The sequence below is a fragment of the Lycium barbarum genome, chromosome 2, assembly GCF_019175385.1.
Source record: "Lycium barbarum isolate Lr01 chromosome 2, ASM1917538v2, whole genome shotgun sequence".
In the NCBI taxonomy this organism is placed as follows: Eukaryota; Viridiplantae; Streptophyta; class Magnoliopsida; order Solanales; family Solanaceae; genus Lycium; species Lycium barbarum.
This window is the reverse complement of record NC_083338.1, coordinates 147,563,646-147,589,475: the sequence shown is the minus strand read 5'-3', so window position 1 is coordinate 147,589,475 and position 25,830 is coordinate 147,563,646. Positions and strand designations below refer to the sequence as shown.

The window sequence follows — 25,830 nt, the reverse complement described above, 5'->3', positions numbered from 1 at the left end:
CGTGTGAATCAAGAGCTCGAAGATATTTGTTTGAATTAAGCGGCGAGTTTTTGGAGAAATATGTTGATACAATATTTTTTTCTCTGCCATTGTAATCGAGAATTGGAAGATTCTGTTCGAAGCGAGTGTTTATGGAGAATTATGTTGAAATAGTATTTTTCTCTCTTTCTATATTTACTAAAGTATCTTTAGTAATTGTTTGGATGACTTGAAAACCTTAAAACTTTGCTTTGAAACAGTTGGTTTTCCACGAACTTTGGATGCCAGTTTGCGAAATGGTTAAGATTTGAAGCAGTTGGTTTAAAAAGAAATGTGAAACGGTGCTTTTGGTCTTATAGATGCAATTAAACCATAATTGCTTGCATTTAATAGTTAAGTATAAGTACTGTATTTAAATTAAATGGAAAGAAAAAAGGCGAAAATTGAGAAATTAGATAAATACATTTTTTGATCCTAGAGAGCGCCACATCACCAGACCTATATCCCGGCTTTATATATATAGACTGTACAATAATATACACATCAGTGGGCCCGCCTTATTTTTATGAAATTTACACGCCTGAATTTCCCTTCTTTTTTTTGGCCACATCAACATTTGGGGTGGTATTTATTTCACTTCAAACAAGAATAGGAGAGTATATTAACACCCTTAAAGTTAAATTGCTAAAGTGAGTTTTCGATGCAAGTTTAGGGGTGATTTTATGTCTTTTCTCTAAATTTAACTAAAAGTATCATAAACAACGCCAAGTAGAGGAAAATTTTGTCTGAGCCTCCTTGTGTCACATGAATGATGAAAAGTTAATTTCTTGTACAAAATATGACCTACTTTATAAGTTGAGTTAAGAGTTTTATACCCCTTTGATGTACAAAAACTATCAGATACAACTTCCACACAAGATAAAAAATTAAAAAAAAAAATTGACCTTTTAGCAAAGACAAAGTACCACTAACCAGTCTATAGATTTGGTAGAAATTCCACAAATTCTGGATTTTGACAGTCTTCCCCAGCCTACGAACTTGACTCTCACAATTATGGTAATTACTTTTTGGAGTCCACTGGGCCTTAATCTGCTATCAACCACCTTGTTTTTCATTTTTCTTTTTAACTTTTTTTTTTCCAACACATTGTTATATACTAAATCTCCTTTTTTTTTTTTTTTTTTTTTTTTTTTTTTTGTAAATTATTTAACATGCTACTACATACCTCCCAACTTTGGGTATATGTGAGAAAAATAAATTGGTTTAACTTCTTTATTTTTTCTCCAAAATTTAGAGGGAGATTTAGGGGAACATACAAAATAAAGGGAACAATGGAGGGAAAATGACCTACTACTACTACTTAAAACTCTATATTACAAAGCATAAGGATATTTTTATTTATTTACAAAACATACCAACAAAATTACAAAGTATACTAGATTTGGATTTAATAGGATACCATGTGGTTCTTTTTTAAGGAAGAGAATCTGATTTTTAAATGTGAGCTTAATTTTAGGTTACCATGTGGTTCTTTTCAAAAAGATTTCTCTCTCTCTCTCTCTATCTATCTCCCTCTCTCTCTCTCTCTCTCTCTCTCTCTCTCTCTCTCTCTCTCTCTCTCTCTCTCTCTCTCTCTATCTATCTCCCCCTCTCTCTCCCTCTACAACTGTTGATGGACACTATTTTCAAAATTCATCTTCTCTCCTAATATGATACGATTTCAGCTTTATCGATGAACAATTCTCCGCCAATTTTAACATTTACATATACGTTTTTTTACCCTTATTAATACTCATATATCCCCCTTTGCAGTTATATAATATGGGGAACTAGCCAAAAAAAGGCTAATTAGCCCCAGTAAATACATGCAGTTGATCCTAAGTTCAGGCTTGGAAAGCCTAGAGATCAGTTCGCTAATATCGCAACCAATAGTGGACTCCATCAATCGGTGGCGAGCATTAAGTTTAGATTGCAAGGATCGCCTCTCAGAAACTCAAATTTCCCTTCTTTTTGGAATTATTCAATAAAAAATGGGGCAGGTCATACAAGAGAGATCATTATAATATTCTAATAGTCCCAATTGATGAAGATGGAGGCATGTCACAGTTTTATTTCACTCGATCTCCCATCGTTAAAAAAATTTGTACATATTTATTTTCTAGTGTATGAACTTTGTATAGAATCTGGTCTGTGTCAATTACAGATTTATTATACATATTTTCTCATAATTTATACACACTTTGATCAGATTTTATACAATTTATATGTACTTTATCATAATCAAGATATACATACAACTTTTATACATAAAAATTATAACGAATTTATACAGTTATACATATTGCATACAAAATTTATACATATGTGTTTTCTGGTGTATGAACTTTGTATGAAATCTGATTTGTATCAATTACAAAAATTATAACATACTTTGTATGTAATCTGATTCATACCGAGAAATTGATTGTGTATGAATTTTGAATGAGAGAATAACCGGTTGGAATGGACTTTTCTAGCAAAAGTTGGAGAAAATTGGGGAATAATTTCTCTTTATTTTGAATGGGGAGAGAAAAGTAGATAAAACAAGAAAGCAAAAGTTGGAGAAAATCAGGAACAATATCTCTTAATTTTGAATGGGAGAAAAAAGTGGATAAAATAAGGGAAGTTTCCTTACGTTATTTACTGTGTTTTATTGTTCTTTTTAATTTACCTGATTAGTATAGATTTTGCAAGAAATCTATTGATATATTTCGTAAACTAAAGAGTATCGTCATATTCTGTAAATATACCCTCTTGCTATGTACATATACGTTTTTTGCCCAACAATTAACTAGATTAGCAGCCCAAATTAGCAACTCCAAAATACCAAAGCCCAAATCCACTGGTAGTTTTATAGGGCCCATGTATGTTAGGCCGGCCCGTTATATAATTTTTCAGATATTTTTACTTTTCTGTAAACAGAGGATTGATTCCTCTATAAGATACATCATATTATCTTTCCATTTATTTTTCAAAATTGGTTTCTCATGCACATTTCATGATAACTCAATTTCTTTATTAGAACATTAGAACACATGCACAGTACAAATATTGAAATATACGAGCTGAGATCTAGATTCCCTCATCCAGAATATAAGTAAAAGATAGTTTAGAAATTAATCAAAGTTAAAAACGAATAACAGAAAAGATGCTAGTGGAGCTAATACTTTATTTTAATCTATTTCCTAATAGAGCTCATAGATTCCTGCACAGTTATGGAGTGTCAAAGATGATGAGTTGTTTAGAAATGACCTAATAAAAAAAAGAAAACGTTGCAAATAAGCCTGAATATTTTGAATTTCTTGCCTCTTTAAACGGATAAGTCTTGCTAAAGTAACCTTGAAAGATATTCCACAGAAGCAAGAATCTTTTTGACTTTTTTCATCCAGATGAATATATGCATTATTTTTGGAAACGACTTTAATCTAATGCTTATGGCCAATTGTGCAAAATTCAAGTTATCAATTTATAACTTATAAAATTATAGCTGCAAGTAACTAACAACTCGAAGCTTCTTATTAGATTCTTTCTCTATGACATCAATATTTAGCCACAAGTGCAACTTGGTCTTCCATCTGTACAATATTCTACTTGAGCTAGATCAGTTTTTGACCATGGTCAGTATGGTGTTATGATATTCTTTATTTTTGTCTTCTAGTTACTAGAATATCGAACATACCTAGCTAGTGCCCGATGGACAATATTTGGTTGTAGTTAGAAAAAAATGAGCATCGAAAGTTGAAGTTAGGAAAAAAGTGTTTGAAATTGCGCTTAGACCTAAATTAGAAGCAGTCGTCAACCTTATGTAAATAAATGTTATGGAGCTCAATACTTCATTAATTGAGTTGGGGTCCTGTTATAAAAAAAAATGATGTTGGGTCGTTATTGATTCGTGAACCAAATATAGTAATCTGTTTTTTTTTTTCTCCCTTCTTTCCTTAAGGAGAAATACTTGTTACTACCTCGAGATGGCGAAAAGCCAAATTAGTATAGCCAAGTTTCTGCCAGTCACACCTACTATCCAGCTCATTATTGGTGTTTGATAAAGTTTCATGAGTAACAAGAAGCCAAGACTAATTATCATTTAACTAAAGGAGATACAACAGAGAAGAAGAAAGAACTGTTCATAGATCAAGAAAAAGAAAAATAATAGTACAAAAATGCAACTGATCAGAGGCACTACAAAGCATATTTACAACGATATTCCGTATTAATCGAACTAGTAAGCTTCAGATATAAAATCGCTAAAAAGGGTAAAAAGAGTGAACAGGGGGTTGGATTGAAGAGCATAATTAGTAAATACATCACCTAATCTAATCTAAGGTGCTGCAAAAGCATCATCAACCCATCTAATCATCTGAGGATTAGTGACCTTATTAGTATTATCATTCTTGGAAAATTTAAAAGGAAATCCAAGCAATGATTGAGTAGCAGCTTTGAATTTGTTCACTTGCTTCCTCTGACGTATTCGCCTCAAGACTACATCTTTGTTCATTGGCCCTGTAGAATGAGGTGGCTTCAAGTAAATATGGCTGGTTACACCTCTTGAAATTTGATTATCTTCTTCCTCTTCCTCTTGGATATCTACTTGAAAATCATCTTCATCATGTCCATTACTAGAAATAGTAGAAACCTTCTTGTCTGTTTGTGAAAAATGCCTTTTTGGGACCATGGAATTACTAGCCATTATAAATATGGTATGCAACAAAAGAACTCGTAGTAGTAGGAGGAAAGATGTTAGACCTGTGAATGAGTGTCTGAGCGCTATAGATTTGATGATGTTTGGTTTAGAGATTATTAGAATGGAACATGTATGGGTTTTATAGGGAAAGGATTTAGAACAGTAGTAGTGACTAAATACAGATTAGTGTTATTATATTTATTTGAAGACTGTGTAAGTCGGTTGTTAGATTCCTTTTATGGTGGTGATTTCGATGCAGATGTTGAGTAATTCTTTGAAAGTTTATTTTGGAGACTTGCCTATGAACTTTCACGGTTCATGGACTTGCTGTCGTGTAAGTCCAAATGTTGATTATAGGCCTTCTGCAGGTCCAAATATTATTGTTCATTTGTGCACAGATTTATATCATGTTTGCAGAAGCATAGATTGCGTTGGGCTTTGGCCTCGTGAGATCTGAACTTGGGGTTCAAACCTGGTATTCCTCTAACTTACAAGGATGGGTCCATATAGAATCTAAAGTTGTTTATAATAAGCTTCACATATTACAATGCAAAGAAAAATGAGAAAGGACATTGAGAGGCCCCCAGCCAAAACAAATACAAATGGCTGAAAAAGGCCCTATTTTGGGCCTAATACCGCGAGGTGGCCCTTCGGCCCAAATTAATACCAGGCGCTAGCCGCCCAGCCCATCTACTACCAAAAAAAAAAAAAAATTGACCTTTTGTGGTCACTTAGTCGCTACTTTTTCTAAAAGTAGTCACTAAACGTTCGCTGCAAATAAAAAAAAAGATATATTTTCTATACGTATGATATACTTTCTATACAATAATGATACAATTTATATACACTTTCTATGCAATAATTATACAGTTTATATACTGTATATGATACATTATCTAGACGTATGATACACTTTTTATACAAGAGTATTGATACAGTTTATACATAAACTATACAACAATGATACATTTCCTATACTTATGTATGGAATATGTATAATACGTGAATCATTAGTGTATAATCAATGTATAATGTACATACTAATGTATAATATATATATGATTAGTGAGTATAGGTTGATGATACATTTATTATACAAAAATTAAACAACAATAATACAAACCTATGATACATTTTCTATACATATATGGTAGGGATACATATTATATACAACAATGATGCATTTGTTATACGTATGGTACATTTTTGATACATTTTCTATGCGTATGATACATTTTCTATACTTATGATATATTTTCGATACATTTTCTATACACGGTCTCAGTGTTTGATCAACAAGAAGACCGAAAAGTTTAAGGAAAGATTATCTTCAAAAAGTTAGAAATGTATCATGCAGTGCTTCTTTTAACATAATAAAAGGAGAAATGTCTGAACATTCTAAAATTAAAAGGAAGAGAATGTCTGAACGTTCTCTTTAGCGCCCCTGGAATTAGTTTAGTGGCTACAAATTGGGTTCGGAGTAACTTGGGCCATCCGGTAGGATTAGTTTGGGCCGGATAGTCATTTATGTCCTTTACCCAAGAAAAATATGTTCTTAAAGATAATATGTCACTGGACAGTGTGCCTAAAACAAAGATGTTAATTGCTCGCCTTGATGTGAAAATCTGAACACCTTTATGTCAATGATGACGGTAATTTTCTTGATTAGCAATCAACTGATTAGGTGACTTGGAGAAATTAATGAACCAAACTACCAAACCAATAATACAGAGCAAAACAATCTTATTACGACAGGAAAGGAAGATTACGTCTAGAAAATTCATTTTAGGCCTCTTTGTTACCTTCCACTATAAGTCCATAGAAAATTGAAAGTTATTAATAAACTTCTCATAGTATAGAAACAAATAAAAAATGTTACACACCTGGATTTAAGAAAAATCCAAAAAAAAAATTACGTTATTTTGTTGATTACGTACCAATCTAGTACTGCGTGCTAAGTTAAACTAACCTAAATGATAATTGTTAACATAATTAATACTCTCAGCTTTGGGCAGATTATGTTCGTTGTTACTTAAAAGACTATTGAAGAAATTTCCAGGACATATCCTAGCACTTTCTATGAAGCTTCCTCCAAATGTATGAATGACAAAGGATGCTTTCTCACACCTAGGAGTCACCTTCCTCTCACCCACCATTGAAGCTTCCTCACACCTTCCACCTACCTAGTTTTGGTCCTATAAATAGAGAAGCTTGTAAAGCTTTCTATCATCAGATATTAGATCATCACAGCACAACCAAGAAGAGTTGTGTAATATCCTTGAGAGATTTGTGAGGTGTCTTTTGAGAGTTTTTTTTGTTAGAGCTTGTATGTCTCTTCTTTCTATTCTTGAAAGTAATAGAAGTATTTTTCTCTCATATTAGCTCTATACTTTAATTAACCCAACAAGTGGTATCAAAGCCAAGGTTCTGTCTGAGTATGCTCTGTGGTTGCAGCATAGTCTGAACTTCCACATCAGAAAAGAATTACCTTGGTGCTCCTGCATTAGCTGCCACGACACCGGTCAGTTTTGTAATTTTGAAAAATTACAGTTTGGTCCCTCAATTTTTTTTTTGAAAATTATTCAGAAGGTGAAAAATGACCATTGACGAGTCAACTTCATCTTCTGGAGCTATGATTATGCTCACGGCTACCAACTACACGCTATGGAAACCTCGGATGGAAGATTTCCTCAGTTGTAAAGACCTTTTTGATCCAATAGAGTTGAAGGGTATTAATCCTGACCCGCCCAAGTCAATAGAGTGGAAGAAAATTAATAGAAAAACTATTGGTCAAATCCGACAATGGATTGACCATAGTGTCTTCCACCACGTTGCACAAGAAATCGACGCTTATGCCCTTTGGAAGAAGTTGGAAGACATGTACCAGGCCAAGACCGCTCGGAACAAGGCCCTTCTGATGAGACGCCTTGTCAATATGAAGCTCAAAAGTGGAACTTCTGTTGCCGAACATACTAGTGAGTTCCATAGTCTGGTAAATCAATTATCTTGTGTAGAAATGCCACTTGGAGACGAAATGCAATCTCTACTACTTCTTAGTTCCCTTCCTGATAGTTGGGAAACACTAGTTGTGACTCTCAGCAACTCAGCCCCAGATGACAAACTTACCATGTCTGTGGTCAAGGATGCATTGTTCAATGAAGAGGCAAGAAGGAAAGACATGAGCACATATCAGACTCATGCCCTTGTGACGGAGAATCGAGGAAGATCACAAGGAAAACAACAAAGAAACAATAGAGGAAAATGGCAAAGTAGAGGCAAAAGTCGGGGGAGATCATCGGATGGCCGGAAACCTTCTTATGCCTGCCACCATTGTGGTATAGAGGGTCACATGAAGAAGAATTGCTACAAATGGCTAGAGGAGCAAGGCAAGAGCAGTTCTCAACCGAAGAACAAGGGTGGTGAAGCGCTCATCACAGTCTCAGGTGATGTAGCGTACTGTACTACCCATGATGAGACATGCCTTCACGTCTCAAGAGAAGACACGGAATGGGTGGTAGATACTGCAGCATCCTACCACGTAACTCCCCACATGCACTACTTCACAACATACAAAGCTGGAGACTTTGGAGCGGTGAAGATGGGTAATTCCAGTTCCTCTGGAATAGCCGGAATTGGTGATGTACAAATAAAGATAGGTACCAGGAGCACAATCACTTTGAAGGATGTCAGACATGTGCCAGATCTTCGGCTCAACCTCCTGTCAGTGGTATCTCTTGACAAACAAGGGTATGAAAACCATTTTAGCAGAGGCACATGGAAAATGTCAAAGGGCGTTTTGACAATCGCTCGAGGACATATTTGTGGCACATTGTACAAAACGCATTTGAGAATTTGTACAGACAACCTTAACATTGCAGAGGAGGCTTCTAAGGATTTATGGCACCAGAGACTCGGCCACATGAGCGAGAAAGGGTTGACTACCTTGATGAAGAAGAATCTTATAAATGTTGACAAGAACGCTGCACTGTGTCCTTGCAATCATTGTCTTTTCGGTAAGCAACACAGAGTGTCATTTAATTTCACTGCAACAAAAAGATCAGAGTTGTTAAGTTTGGTACACTCTGATGTCTGCGGTCCTATGGAGGTTGAATCACTCGGTGGAAGCAGATATTTTCTGACTTTTATCGATGATGCTTCTCGGAAAGTGTGGGTGTATTTCCTGAAGACGAAGGACCAGGTGTTCGAGTGCTTCAAGTCATTTCACGTCTTGGTGGAACGTGAAACACGAAAGAAGCTGAAATGTCTCCGATCTGATAATGGAGGCGAGTATACTTCCAAGGTGTTCGATGCATATTGCAGAGCATATGGCATTCGACATGAGAAGTCAGTACCGCGCACCCCTCAGCACAATGGTGTTGCTGAAAGAATGAACCGGACTATCATGGAGCGTGTCCGGAGCATGCTGAACATGGCTAAACTTCCAAAGCCATTTTGGGGAGAAGCAGTCAATACCGCATGTTATCTCATCAACCGATCACCTTCAGTATCACTCAACTTTGAAGTTCCAGAGAGGCTATGGACAGGTAAGGATCCTACATACTCACATCTTAGAGTATTTGGGTGTTCATCATATGCACATGTATCCAAAGAGCTCAGACAGAAGCTTGATGCGAGAACTATCCCATGCATTTTCATTGGCTACGGAAATGAAGAGTTTGGATACAGGTTATGGGATCCTAAGGAGAAAAAAGTGATCAGAAGCAGGGACGTTGTGTTTCACGAAAATTTGACAATAGAAGACATTGAAAAATCCACGATGTCTCAGAAGTCAAATGAGGGTGCTCAAGTTTCAAATGAAGCACCAGAATTGTTCTTAAGAAATAATGACGAAGTACCAGAAGAAAACTCAGAAGCAGAAGAAGATGAGGAGACAGAAGAGAGTGCTGAGAAAGGGGAGCCACAACCCACCTCACCAGAACCATCACACGACACAGATGATGGTAGTTCTTCTCAGATGGTTCCAACTGCTCGTAGATCTGAACGAGGCCATATACCATCAAAAAGGTACTCATCATCTGAATACCTTTTGCTTACTGAAGATGGAGAACCGGAGAGTTTTCAAGAAGCTATGTCTCATAAGGATAAAGCAAAATGGTTGATAGCAATGCAGGATGAGTTAGAATCTCTACAGAAAAATCAAACTTATGAGATCGTAGAACTTCCTAAAGGGAAGAAGGCACTGAGAAACAAATGGGTGTTCAAGTTAAAGAAGGGTGCAAGCGGACAAGTGGTGAAACACAAAGCTTGGTTGGTTGTCAAAGGGTTCCAACAGAAGAAAGGAATTGATTTTGATGAGATCTTTGCACCAGTTGTCAAGATGACCTCAATCCGAGTTATACTTGGCTTGGCAGCAAGTATGAACTTCGAGCTTGAACAGATGGATGTGAAGACATCATTTCTTCACGGAGATTTGAAAGAAGAAATCTATATGCAGCAGCCAGAAGGTTTTGAGGTTTCAAGTGATAATCTCGTGTGCAAGCTATGTAAAAGCTTGTATGGTTTGAAATAGGTACCAAGGCAGTGGAATAAGAAGTTTGACTCATGCATGAAGAGTCAAGGCTACAAGAAGACTACTGCGGATGAGTGTGTATACATCAAGAGACTTCCAGAAGGTACCTTCATTGCTCTTCTACTATATGTAGACGACATGTTGATCGTTGGGAAAGATCAAATAAAGATAAACCAACTGAAGAAAGAACTCTCTAAGTCTTTTGATATGAAAGACTTAGGACCAGCTCAACAGATTCTTGGGATGCAGATCACTCGAGACAGGAAGAATCGCAAGTTATGGCTATCTCAAGAGAAGTACATTGAACGGGTACTTGAGAGATTCAACATGAATAATACCAAACCAGTTAGTGTTCCACTTGCGAATCATTTCAAGTTGAGCAAAAGAACATGTCCCACATCCAAGGAAGAGATCGGGGAGATGTCAGCGGTGCCCTATTCTTCAGCAGTTGGAAGTCTGATGTATGCCATGGTATGCACACGGCCAGATATCGCTCATGCAGTGGGTACAGTGAGTCGTTTTCTTTCTAACCCCGGGAAGGAGCATTGGGAGGCAGTCAAATGGATTCTCAGATACTTGAAGGGTACCACGAAGTTATGTCTTTGCTACGGAGGAGCTGATCCAGTCTTGGAAGGCTATACAGATGCTCATATGGCCGGAGATATTGATAGTAGAAAATCTACTTCAGGATATATCTACACTTTTGCAGGGGGAGCTGTTTCTTGGCAATCAAGATTGCAGAAGTGTGTCGCTTTATCTACAACAGAAGCAGAATACATTGCTGCCGCTGAAGCTGGTAAAGAAATGTTGTGGCTAAAGCGCTATCTCCAAGAACTTGGGATCCAGCAGAAAGAGTACAAGATACATTGTGACAGTCAAAGTGCTCTAGACTTGAGCAAGAACTCCATGTACCATTCCCGTACAAAACATATTGATGTTCGGTATCACTGGATACGCGAGACGATTGATCAACAACTGTTGAGACTAGTGAAGATCAACACAAAGGAGAATCCATCAGACATGTTGACAAAGGTGGTGACACGAGATAAGCTAGAACTATGCAGAGACATAGTCGGGATGCTTGTTCTGAATATGCCTGGAAGGGGAGAATTGAAGAAATTTCCAGGACATATCCTAGCACTTTCTATGAAGCTTCCTCCAAATGTATGAATGACAAAGGATGCTTTCTCACACCTAGGAGTCACCTTCCTCTCACTCACCATTGAAGCTTCCTCACACCTTCCACCTACCTAGTTTTGGTCCTATAAATAGAGAAGCTTGTAAAGCTTTCTATCATCAGATATTAGATCATCACAGCACAACCAAGAAGAGTTGTGTAATATCCTTGAGAGATTTGTGAGGTGTCTTTTGAGAGTTTTTTTTGTTAGAGCTTGTATGTCTCTTCTTTCTATTTTTGAAAGTAATAGAAGTATTTTTCTCTCATATTAGCTCTATACTTTAATTACCCCAACAATTATACACAATTTAGGAGTATCATTACACTTTATGTGTATAATTTTTATTTTTCAACAACTTTTCTATGAAGAGAAAAACTTTGGTTGCATACCTTTTTTTTTTTTTTAGTTACCACTCTGAACATGATGTCCCTTGTGTCATGGTTAGATTTTTTTTTCGTACATATTCCAAAATGATAACACCTTTAGGTAAGCAAATAAAAAAGGTAGATAAAATTTCGACGAACAACAAAAAATGAGCATGGTCTTGAGAGATATCTTTGGAATGTCACAAACGAAAAACATTGAGTCTCTACTTGAATTGTTTGGATTGTTTTAGAACAATTTAAGGGTTTTGTCTTTGTTCTCTTGAATTCTACATCTAGAAACTCGTGCTAGCTCCATACTGTTATTTTTATAGTAAAAAACAACCCAATCTTAAAGAAGATTTCTACTGAGTCAATGACGCAAAACAATTATTTTATAAAATCTTAACTGCCCAGATTTTATACTAGGGCACTAAGCATACCCAAATTATACAACTTTTATTATTTAAGCAAGCAAAATAATATTTTTCTCGTGATTTTTCTTTTAATTGAAGTTCATTTGAAGACCCTGTGCTACTAAGAACTTAACAATATTAGCAATTCGTTTGTGTTCAAAGTTGGGGTTTGAGTGATAATGTTTAGCATACTAAGGAATTAAAGCATCACAAAAGAATAAAATTAAGAATAACACTAGTCTTTGTCTTGCATTATATTTCTATATATGCTCGTTAGTGGTGGAACGACAATTTCACGTAGGAGTCAACATAAAAAAAGTGAACATACAAATAAATCAAGCGAATTCAACGTATAGTACATGTACATTAAATTTTTCTTACCTACCTACACAATATAAAATTTCAGCTATCGACAAAGGTGACTCCGTCATTGTGCGCGTTCATATCTTCTTATTGTTATTCAGTGTAGTAATTTCAGGTATTATAATTACTTAAAGATCTAAATACATATTACTACACATTGTTGATCGAGATTGTATTTCTTATTTTCCATGGTTCTTTTTTCTACTTCCACCACCAAATAGTAGAAGGAAGCTGTGTTTAATTTCTGACAACACTATATATCATTGGTCTCATATTCAAGTGAAAGGTAAAAACAATGTGCTCACATGTGGTATGGAGAGTTTGTACTGAAAAAGCAATACCTTATATCGCTTGATTTTAATGTTAGGCGTCCTCTTGTCGTAAAAGTTGGATTCAGGATAATAAGTTTATGAGTTTAAAATTTTAGTCTTTTTAAGTTAATTAGTAGAATCTAAAATAATAATCTTTACGTATTAAATAAAATTTTAGAACAAATAAATGGTATGAATCAAAGCTATGGGGTAATATCGAATTTGTGTACCCCGAACTGCACAATCGAACCTGCCTGCCATCGCACTTCATTCACCGCACATCTCGCCCCAATAAATCAGAGCTTTTTTTTTTCCTAAAAAAAAAAAAAAAAAAAAGGAAGAAGAAAAGTGCATGGAACTCATGGTGCTTTCATAGGTATTAGGTAGATAAAAACATCATAGGTAAAAATATTGGAAATGTACTACTCCATTAGGTTTATTTTGCAGGAAGTGTTAGAATGATGAAATGACCCCTCCATTATTTACTTTCCAAGATTGTGAAGGACGACAACAGTTAAAAGAGGCCCTTGCACATGCACCCTTTATTCATTATTTTACCCAAAACTACCTGAGCAGTAATGTTTGCTCCTATCAAAATTTCTTCATATAGGCCTATGTTAGTCTATGACCTATCACCACCTTCACTAACTTTGTAGTTTTTTCTATCATACGGCTCATTAAATCACTACGTGGCAGTATATTATGGGTATTATATTCAAAATAGGACCCAATGTACTCTATATGTGGAGAAATTACAGTGACCTATATATTGCTCTCTACCGAAAGTGGCATGGAAAAATATGATTCTTTAAAACGTGGCAGATGATTGGCGGATTCCTAGAATTTGGTGTCAGAATGTGTTTTTGGTGTACGTGTCGAGTTGTCCACAGGCAGTTAACTAGGCCGTTGAAATTGACGGCTCAAACTTTTAGGACAACGAAAAACCTAAAATAATTCATTGATTAGCTTGTGAGAGTTCATGTTTTGGTTGTAAAGCCCGTCCGTTTTCCTATTGTGGCAAACGGTTTGTGTCCTTTGTGTATTTCCGTGTTTCATTCATTCTAGTGTCAATTTGTCGTGATATCTTTATGTAGTGAAACAATATGTATAGCATGACGTTGTGTACCATTACATAAATTTGTGTAATTTTATATACTCCCTGTATCCCAATTTACCTGATACGCTTTTCTTTTTAATTTCATAAAAAAAGAATGATACATTTTTTTATTTAACAACAATTTAATTTTAAACTTTATCTTTTACGCTTAACGAGATGATCTATAACCACACAAATATCTTTGATTTATTTTAGATCACAAAATTCAAAAGTCTTTCTTTAATTCTTAAACTTCGTGTCCAGTCAAACTATACCACATGAATTGGGATGGAGCTCCTATTAGTGTCGCCGTTTCATATTATGCTACTTAATTTGATCAAGAAAACTTCACGGAATGACATTCTTAAGTAATGTGTTTAATTTTTGATAGTGTTAAACGTTGCGTAAAATATAGATATTCCCCAGAATTTCTCCTCCCTCTCTTGTGATAGAAAATTGATAAGGCTTGTTCTCGCAATGAATTTGAAATCATCAAGATTTAAGGCCAAATTTAGACGATCCGCAAGTTTGTCCATCAATTTGAAATCCTAATCATTCGTCAAGATTTTGCTACCTAATTTGATCGTGCATCTATTTTTGCAAAGCTTTTTCGAATGAGGTCAAAAATTAAATGATGGCACTGAAAGATCTTAATTGTGTAAATTACCCTAGTTTGATTAGACATGAAATTTAAGAATGTCAAGAAGAGATCTAAATTCAACAACAACAACATACCCAGTATGATCTCATAAGTGAGGTTTATGGAGGGTAAGATGTACGCAGACCATACCTCTACCTAGGGGCGGATGTACCAAGAGCCCAGGGTGTTCATCCGAACACTCTGGACAAAAAATTACAGTGTATATTTATGGTTAATTTTATGTGTTTATGTACATATATTAACTTTTGAACACCCTAAACATATATTACAGTGAATATTTAGGTTCAATTATTTTTTCTGAACACCCTAAATGAAAATTCTAAATCTGCCACTGCCTCTACCTTTATAGGATAGAAAGGTTGTTTCCGATAGATCCTCGGCTCATAAAATACCAAAAATACTATTTTAATTTTGTGAACATGTCATGCCATTCTTGTAAATGAATGTTATCATGGGTTAAATGAGAATTAATGTTAGGAACTAAAAACATAGTACTAAGTTTAGCTTTCAGAAAAGTGATTACGGTTTCTGAATTTGGACGTATATGGAGAAGTGTGATATCAAATGAGAGAATAGGTGGCAAAACCATCAACTTTTGATTTTAAGGGGGATAAGCATTGGGATAATATATGTTTCATTCAGAGATAACACGATTTAGAGATATCAAATGAGATTACGTTTTAGAGATAATACGATTCAGTGATATCAAATGAGATTACGTTTTAGAGATGACACAATTTCATTTTTGTTGTATTCAGGCATATCTCATCATAGGATATACTTGGATATTTCTTAAGATATATAACTGTAAGGTGTGAGCTCTTTCCCTATGCATGGGGGAAGAAGCTATGAGTTTCAAAATGTAAGGTACATATCAAGCAAACTCCTCCCATCAACCACTTGCAAATGTAAAATTTGTGGAACTTTCCAGTTTGTATTTTAGCAGCCGGCCAATAAAAACCATCAATGTCTTTGGATCTAATTTCGTCCTTTCATTTTATATATTTAGAAGGTTTATAGATTTATATCCATCATTTATTTTTTCCCTTTTGGCATATACCTTGTACATTAAAAGCACTGCTTAAAGGACAAATTAATTTGTCCTTTTCATAATTTATTAGGTTGTGGTTATACACTGTGAAGTTAGCACACAAGTATTCTACCAAGATCATAACTCAAATTACTAACCTCTTAAAAGGTGTTAATCATGTTGAGTAGCTAGGCCTGGGAGGAATTATCTTGTAGGACAGATAAGCCTCTAACTAAACAAAATGGGATTTGTTTAGAAGTTAATTCAACTATTAATTTACATATATACACGGACAATTAATGTAGAGATTTTTACCCACTATTAATTAAATTTTAACATGTCATGCCAGGTTAGTTACAATATTTAGCATATCACCAATAAGACATTTACTTGTAATTGTCAAACAAGTGACTTAGGCTCCATCGTATCAGGTTCATCATAAATTTGTCATCACAAATTAATTCGTCACAATTTTATGAGACACTTCGATCAAAAATATTTTATCACAAATTTATATTTTTCCTGTTGTGAAACCAAAGGCATTTCAGAGACGATATCATCATATCACACAGATAGGAATATATTGGTTAGTATATGTGATTTGCTCCAAATTAGGTAGTCGAGTTCATACGATTGAATAGAATCAATTCGAAGCATGGAGAGAGTCATCAAATGCAGCACTTGATCATGATATTCAGGTGATGCACAGTTCCATTAATTTTGTTCAGCACTTGATCCTGATATTCAGGTGATGCACATGTTCCAAAGCACCTTCCATTATTGGCCAGAAAATTCAGGTGATGCACAGTTCAGTTAATGATAAGATGCTTCTATTTCCGTTAAAGAATAACTTTTGTCACCTTTTCTTTAAAACAGTTAACGGACATGAAAGACTTGGTTGATTTAATGATTTTGTTCCATTGCTTTTTGAGATACTAATTACAATAAGGAGAAGAAAATGGTTAATTGCACAACAACCCACAAGGTATACTGGAATTTTTTTTACTCGCACACAATTTTTACACCAAATTAATAATAATAATAATAATAATAATAATAATATGATATATGGGTCTTCGGCATGCTCTTTTATTACTTAACTATGGTTAACTAATGTGTATTGTCACCTCATTGTTTCCTTGATCATTGTAAAGTGTATTGATCTGGTGCAAACACTAGGTAATATATAATTAAGTCAAATCCGAATTCGTATTATAGACTTGAAATTTTTGACCTTTTATAGCTTGTTTGGTCAATTTTCTTGAAGCAAAAAATCCTTATTTTCCATTAAAAAAAAAGGACTTGCTTTTAGAGAGTTGAGATGTTTGGTCAAATTTTTAAGAAAAATATATGCTTTTAAATACTAGCAGAAACTATTTTTCATAAGCTAAAAAAATATTTTTTCCCCAAAAGCACTTTTGAAACCTTGGCTAAGCACAAATTGTTTTCTAGTATTGACAAAATTATTTTTCAAATTGATTAACCAAACAGAAATTGTTATTCTCCAATTTTTAACAACAAAAAAAGACACAATTCAAATGAGCAGATTTTGAAATCTTGCCGAACAGACTATCTAACACTGATTAATGTCTCCTTGAGAACGACTTGGCAGGGTAATTTGTCAGATATTTAGATAGTACATTGAATTAAGCCTAAGAACGATTTCATTAAGTTTGTTGTTTGCTTATCAATGTGAAAAAATGTTTTACTAAATCAAAACACCTCAGTTTTCATATTTCTTAGCACTCTATGCTTTGAGTCTCGTGTCACCATTTCAGAGGTTGGATAAAACTAACAAACTACTCCTATAAATCGCATTGTGAATATGATGCGGCCTAGCAATAAGTGTGATGATAATTAGTACGTCTAAAATGAATGTACCAAATCATACAGGCGTAAACAAGTAATTAGCCCAAGCACTAGGCTCTTAAAGTCCTACTTAATTAATCTAAAAATAAACCTTAATCATTGAGGTGGTCTGCCACTAATTGGGTAAGTGAAATTTTAACATTGATTTTAATAGTATTAGATTATTAATGAAGGTTTTAAGAATGTGCACAAATCTCATAGTCTATATAAGCGTGTTTGGTTAAACTTATAAGCTGATTAAATTAACTTATTGTATACACTTTTTACCTTATGTATTCGTTTGATAAATACTAAATGTGCTTATAATTAAGCCTAGATCAACCATATGTCATAAAGTAATAAGTTGGTCGACTGAGTCATTCCCGTGCAACTTATGTTTTTACATGTTATGTCCTTTTAATTTAAAAATTCTTGTAGATTTGTATTTTCCAGAGATAGCCTTGAGGACATTTAACCGTATGAAGCTCAAAATCGATGACCGCTGTAAAGATAATTTCTGGTGAAGCAGCAGGAGGAGTGCTTAATATATTAGAGACTCTTAAAGCCAATTGGATCATAATTTTCTTCTCATATTTTGGAGTGTGCAGCAACAAAATTTGAAACTTTGACTCTACTCATGAAGGAGCTTTAATGGTGCATCAACAATTGTTACATCAACATACAGCATATTAATCAAATTAAGCTTTTAATGAGGCAAGGGTAATTTCAGGTCAATCACTGCTATAGAAAGGCTAACTTTGTTGGAGTGGATTCTAAATAAGAGAAGCTCTTCACACAAGTTATGGGATTATGCTATATCTACAAGTAGGGGTCGTGCCAAATCTGACACCATCACAAGTTAGGTTAGAATAGGCTGCTGGATGGTGATTTAATTAAAGAAAAAAAGAAGCTTGAGGACATTTAAATAATTTTAATAGAAAAAATACTTGTAATAAACATTTTTTTTCTACCAAATTCATTGACCGCTTAATATCAATTTCAAATTATCCAAATGCATAACTACTTTTTTTATAAAATTAGTTGCAACAATGTTTTCAACACTTAACATTAACTATTTTTAATCAGCTAATTCAACGGGATTTATATCATATTAACATAAGATTAAATTATACATTACAAAAAAAGATTAACAAGTTGACATGACCGTGGAGAGCTTTTTGGCAACAGAAAGGAAATGGATTGTTAGATAAAAAATTATGCACTACTCTTAAATAAAATTCCGTCAAAGTTTATATTTTAGGTGTTTAATAACTAATTAACGTATGAAGATGATTTTGTCCATATACAGCGAGGGAAATTAAAGAATATTGCACTTTCACTACTTAAAATATTATATTTAAAAAAAAGAAAAGGAAATAACTTATGGAAACCAAACACTAACCAAGCCCGAAATAATGTCCACCGTACACGTGTCAATATCTGGTTACATATCCTTTCACTTCCCATTCTCTCACTCTCTCTCCTCTCCTACCTTCAATCTGTTTATATTCCCTACAAAACCTCTCAACCATTCTCCTTTTCATCCAACTAAATTTTCTCTTCATCTCCTTTCTCTTCATTCTATTTGCATTTGCTTTTTCTCCTCAATTTTCGGTTTTTTTTTTTGTTTTTTTGAAAGAATTCGAAGATTAAACGAGTAACTAAGAGAAAGCCAATTGCGTACAAAGTTTACAACCTCAAATGTTAGATTCAACTTGTCGCCATAATACTATATTACTACCTCATAATATTAAGTTTCGTAACATGCATATAGTTCACTCCGTGCCCAACATGTCGTCAACTGCCGTGACGGACGACGAATTCGACGTCGGTCACAGCAGTCTCTCAGGCTATGACCCAAATCGCCTTAGTGGTGATGGGTCCCCTACAATGTTGTCTCCATGGAACCAAAGTTGTTCACCTTGCACTAAATCTCCTTGGCACAAATTTGACGATGATGTTCCAAAGAACTTCCCACAAAATGGGCTCATTGGGTCTCTCGTTCGTGAAGAAGGGCATATTTATTCCTTAGCTGCGAAGAATGATATTCTTTATACTGGTTCGGATAGCAAGAACATACGTGTTTGGAAGGATCTGAAGGAATTTTCTGCATTTAAATCAAATAGCGGTCTTGTTAAAGCTATCATTATTGCTGGAGAGAAGATTTTTACAGGTCATCAAGATGGAAAAGTGCGAGTTTGGAAGGTACAATCGAAGAATCCTAACAACCATAAACGTGCTGGGAGTTTACCGACACTTCTTGAGATTTTCAAGGCTTCCGTCAAGCCCAGCAACTATGTGGAGGTAAATTGCGTACACCTTTAATTACTTCTCATGTTTCATTTATATGACATACTATTTTTTTTTTAGTTTGTTCTAAAAAAGAAATATATTCCCTCCGTCCCGGTTTAAAAGTGTGTTAGTTTGACTGGACACGAAGATTAAAAAATAAAGGTAGATTTTTGAATTTTATAGTCTTAAATTTAAAACGTGTCTAGTTCTTTAAATCTTGTGATTTTAAACTTGCTACCTAGAATGTTGGAATTGAAAAACTTACTAAATATAGAAAGAGACACTCTTTTTTGGAGCAGACCAAAAAAGGAAATAAGACACTTAAATTAAGACGGAGGAAGTAAATATTCTTGAAATTATTTAATCTTAATATGCTCATTTTACCGTCAATTACATGACTTGTTAAGACCCTCTTTATATAAATGTTCATTTTTTTTTTCTTTTATAAAGATAAATTTAAAAAAATGTGTGAAATTCTCATCAACTCTCATTTAAAAGGACAATTTCAGTGTTTTTCATACATTTGGCTTAAATGTCAAAGCATTCATTAAATTTTTGCTTTTCACTTATAGACCTGATTCTTTGTTCACGGGTCATGACATTTTTTCGCTTTTCAATGGTAATTAATGAGATTTTAGCCAAGTGATTTGCTTGCTTTTGTACCATATTTCATATTACAATAAGGTCTTTTGGCCCATACTATTTTGGTCACAATGGCCCAAATAAGGTAAATTTATATGACTAGTTAGGTCAAATTTAATAATTTATGCTTACTTAATGTTATTTCTATCTTTTCTTTTCAAAGTTTATCTTAGTTTAAAATTATACAATAGAGGTTATGGTGATTTTTACATAAGTGTGGCCAAATTTGGATCAAATTGATGTGAAAATTTAGCAACTCTCTTCATATTACAAGAGAGATGACACACTTTTAATTTCTTATTATATTACGTCTGAACAGGTAAAGCGCAATCGCACAGCCCTTTGGATCAAGCATTGCGACGCAATATCATGCTTAAGCATGGACCATAGCCAAGGCCTTCTCTACTCAGCTTCATGGGATAGAACTTTTAAAGTATGGAGAGTTGATAACTCCAAATGCTTAGAATCCGTTAAAGCTCATGACGATGCCGTCAACTCTGTTGTAGCCAGTGTAGATGGAATCGTCTACACCGGTTCAGCTGACGGAACCGTCAAAGTTTGGAAAAGAGAATCCAAGGGAAAACACGTAAATCACGTCTTTGTACAAACACTACTTAACCAAGAATGTGCCGTTACGGCTCTAGCGGTTAATAAATCCGGTTCAGTGGTTTATTGCGGTTCATCAGATGGTGTTTTAAATTTTTGGGAACGTGAGAAAAAAAATTTGACACATGGTGGGGTCCTTAAAGGGCATAAATTAGCAGTTCTTTGCCTTGCTGTTGCTGGAAATTTGGTTTTTAGTGGTTCAGCTGATAAAAATATTATTGTTTGGAAAAGGGACGGTCCGGTTCATATGTGTTTGAGTATATTAACTGGCCATAATGGACCGGTTAAATGTTTAGCGGTCCAGGAAGATAAAGAGTCAAGTGGAAGTGAGAAAAAATGGGTGGTTTATAGTGGAAGTCTTGATAAATCAGTGAAAGTTTGGAGTGTTTCAGAAATGTCACCTAATTTGCATCAAATGAGTATGCAAAATGGCCAAGAAAATGTTAGTTGGGATTCAATTCCATCTGCTAAATATTCATCAGACGGTCCAAGTGTATGACACGTATAACATTGCTAACAGAGATGAGACGTTAATTAAGAGATTATGGTGTAAGTGTTGCAATTGATCTAGTGTGTAAATTTTCTTCTAGCACGATTATTATGTAAATCAGGGCAAGGAATGTGTATGAATAACTTGCTTCTTATAATTTCTTAGTTACCTATACAACTTTCCTATGATAGCATGTAAAAATATTTAGTTTACAGAGTTTTCTTCATCTTGTAGTGCATCTGTTTTCTTCTTTCACTTTAGTTATTCTGCATTCGAAATTTATTCATCTAACTATACACTATCTTTTTGCTTCAATTTAAATATTTGATATTCAGACTTTGTTGATTGATTTGATGAACGGTTCTTCATCAAATTAAGAGGCCAAGTTTGAATCGGATATCTCTACTTAACGGTGAAAGAATCTCAACAGTACTTTTTTTTTTTTCCCGCATCTGCTCATCTACCGTCATTTCTTTATAACTTTAATTTGATTTTTCTAAAATATTAGTATCGTTTATAAAGAAATAGGAATGTTCTTGTTGAAGAAGTAGGTTGATGTTGTCATTAGCAAATATGAGTGTGGCACCACTCCCTCTTTTCATTGTTGTATATAAATTAGATATATACATAATCTGGCGATCGAATCAGACATCATATTACGACCAATTGTTTATTCCAATGACAATGCGAAGCATGTTCCATAAACAACTTGACTTTGACTAACTCTTTTGCTGGAAAAATTAAAAAAAATGATGTGTAATTGAAATTCTGCCCACGTTCTCTCATCACTACTAGCACTAAAAGATTCTTCTAACGAACAAATCAAGAAACTATCAGCTATACAATTTTTTAATGAATTTACAAATATACAAGCCAAACATGTAAGCGCACGTTGTCAAATCATGAAGTCTTTATTATATTAAGAAGAATAATCCCAGTTCTGAATTAATGATGATTGTCGCGTAATAGAAACATAACCACCATATCTACTAATGTGTACGAGAGTTGAATATAGCAGCCTCAACCACTTTGTACAAAATACTTTAATCACTGTTGAAGATGTGTTCAATCTTAACAATAACTCAAATTATTAGATGAGTTGATCATATACACTTCAACTTGAATTTAGAGCAAACAGAAATTGTAAATTTGAATCCACCCATTATAAAATATACGGAAAAGGACCAAATATATCCCTGTACTATTAGAAAAAACCCAGATATACCCTTCGTTATACTTTGAGGCCAAATATACCCCTACCGTTGTATTTTGGAGCTAAGTATACCCTTGTTATTACATTTTGGCACATATATACCCTTTATTTTAACGAAGGGACACTTGTCATCATCCTATTGGCCTAGTTTGAATTATACCCTAATTAATTAAAATTTAACCCATAACCCAGTATCTAATTAAGACCCATACTCATACCCGGAAAAATTCGGGTCAAGCTTAAAAAAACTACTTCAAATGGCTAAAGAAAAGTATATTTTGAAGGACCTAGACAATTCTTAGTTAAAGATTGAAAGGATTTTAATTTACATTGTCAACTTCGTAAAGATGAAGGTCAATAAATTCCACTTCTTTTAAGGGAATGTATATAAAAAGGTTGATACTCGTTTACTTTGATTGCAGTTGAAGCTCTTAAAGAAATAGCAGCTCAATTGGGGTAAAAAGACTGGGATTTTAAGCTAAACGCTTGTGATGGTAATCCGAATTGGAGCACTTTGAAAAGGAAAGATATGCCCCTGTATAATAATACTCTCGTCTGCAATTGCACTTACCATGATAATCTTTGCCATGTGCAATGTATCTACGTCTCCATTCTCTCTCAAATAAATGAGTTTTGTTAAGTAATTGTACATTTTTTTCCCTGGTTAATCTGATAAAGTAATGAAATTTCCTGTGTTAATATAGTTTTGTATACTTTAAAGTTGTTCTGTTTTAGACCCTTTACTAAAACTCTGTTAGGAAGAAGCCATTGAAGAAGTTTTTCGAAACTTGACTCGAATTTTCCGGGTATGGATATGGGTCTTTTAATTGGATATCGGGTTATGGGTTAAATTTTAATTAAATAGGGTATAATTCAAACTAGGCCAATAGGATGGTGACGGATTTTCATATATTTTTCATTTTTTTATTTTATTTTCAGAAAATAATTTTTTTAAAAAAACATTTATTTAAAAAAATTATTTTAAACTTAAAAAAACAATTTTATTTTTTTAAAAAAAATTATTTAAAAAAAAAATTTGCTCAAAGGCTTAAAAATTACCTCAAATTTTTGTGTATGAAAAATGTATGAAATATATGTGTATGTGTAAGCGAAATGTTGAAGTTTTTTCATACACAAGATGTGAATGAAATTCTAAGTCTTGAGCGAGATATACATATTTCATACCATTCTCATACATAAAATTTTGAGCATAATGTTTAAGCCTTGATCGAGATATACACATTTCATACACAAAATTTGAGCAAATTTTTTAAGCCTTGAGCAAGATATACATATTTCATACACAAAAATTTAAGGGATTATTTTAAGTCTTGAATTTTGTATTAAAGTTGTATACAATGTTGTTGTAGTTGCATTAATTTTAGAGAAATCTAACATGAACTTTATACACGAAAAAGTGAGCGAAATTCTAAGCCTTGAGCGAGATACAAATTTCACACCTTTTTCATATATACAATTTTGAGGTGATTTTTTAAGCCTTGAACAAGATATATACATTTCATACACTAAATTTTGAGCGAACTTTTTAAGTCTTGAGCGAGATATACATATTTCATACAACTTTCATACATAATTTTGAGTGAAAAAAATAAAAAATAAAAAATATTTCTTTAAAAAATAAAAAATATTTTTTTAAAAAATAATTTGTTTGTTATAGGGTTCGTAATGTTATATTTTGTAAATAGAAAACTATCTTTTCGTTTCATAAATATTTCTCCTTAATATGTATATATACGTAAAGCCCAGCTCGCATAAGTGACCACATACCTGATTCAAACCCTTAACACTATGATTAATTAGTTGAACTGTTTACTCTTGGTCATCAGGTTACCATCTCGGCACATTTCGATTATCAGGTTGTTGACAACAAATTTGCAATAGTCTTGAATTATTTTTTCTTGGTACATATTAGGTTGATAAAAAAAGAAAGATGAAATGAAAAACACATTTTTCCCCCTCATTTCTTTCTCTTCCTTGCTTGGTACCTTCCATTATTTTCTTTGTTTCTTTCTCCACTGAAGGTGTAGGTGGGACGGGGGAATATTGGCTCTTAAATCTCACAACACTTGTGATGACACCCCAAGAAGCCCATCAACTGCTTCTATAATGTTGAGAATCAAATTAAAATATCATTTTTTTCCTGTACATAGTCAACTCTCTAAATGAATAGCCTTGTTAAATCAACTATTTCCGGTTCAACAATTAAAAAGAAATGTTCTTCATTAATAAATGAATTAAAAATGACAGTAAACAATAAACTCATAACAAGAATTAGTCTTTACAAATCTCATCTCAATAAACTCATAACAAGAATTAGTCTTTCAAATCTCATCTCATAAGCTAGCTTTTGAGGTTAGGTTTAGGCAAAAGTCCATTTCTTTACATTGTATTAGTCAAACTCATCCAAATTTTCAGCGGGCTCCATATTATGTTGTCCACGCTCCGGTTGATAGGCCTGAGCATGTATGGGGTGTTAAGTTGTCCCACAATGATATATATCTTCATTGACAAATTACAAGGCTCATTGTCCTTGCAAACGGAAGTAAAAGCAGACATCTGTTTAATTGTTAAGGATTCAAAACCAAAGCTAGTTATTGAAACAGAAAGCCCAAAAATGAACTATTGACTCCTCTGTTAGTCTCATTACACAAAACCTTTTTCCAGTTAAGAGAAATATGGAATAAATTTTCAATTCAGATAGAGTTCGAAGTGACTTAAAGACCGAAGAATGAACTTGCATCTATATACTGGAAATGTGATACATTGAGAATAAGAGTAGTACAGATTGTACAAAAAGTAACTAGAATTGTATGACAACTTTATCTATCTCAGGCTGGAGTTATAAATTCTGGAGTATGAAGGGAAAACAACTACAAGAAATCTAGACTTCAGACCACTCTAAGTAGAAATCACTTTTCGATCTTCTTTGTAAGAGAGAGCCTGTGAGAATGTCTCTTCGATACAGGATGGTTTTTGAAAACCTTGTGCAAGCAACAATGTGCGTTATATTCACTAACAGAGCAGTCAACATGATCATGAACTCACTGCTACTTTGGAGAATGCTATTATTAT

The 25,830-nt window shown here is 34.0% G+C and overlaps 1 protein-coding gene across 1 annotated transcript; it reads left to right on the top strand.

Moving 5' to 3' along the window:
• Positions 1–19,007: 19,007 nt before the first annotated feature.
• Positions 19,008–21,804, top strand: LOC132627939 (protein JINGUBANG-like). The gene is made up of 2 exons (XM_060343566.1): positions 19,008–19,798; positions 20,748–21,804. The coding sequence occupies exons 1-2, from the start codon at positions 19,196–19,198 to the stop codon at positions 21,531–21,533; spliced, it is 1,389 nt and encodes a 462-aa protein (XP_060199549.1). The 5' UTR covers positions 19,008–19,195; the 3' UTR covers positions 21,534–21,804.
• The last annotated feature ends 4,026 nt before the right edge of the window (positions 21,805–25,830 follow it).

What these genes read in the sequence shown, in the direction of transcription:
- LOC132627939 (XM_060343566.1), top strand. Translation starts at nt 19,196, where the DNA reads ATGTTAGATTCAACTTGTCGCCATAATACTATATTACTACCTCATAAT. An exon ending in AGCCCAGCAACTATGTGGAG is followed by an intron (nt 19,799 to 20,747) that starts GTAAATTGCGTA and finishes ACGTCTGAACAG; the next exon opens with GTAAAGCGCAATCGCACAGC.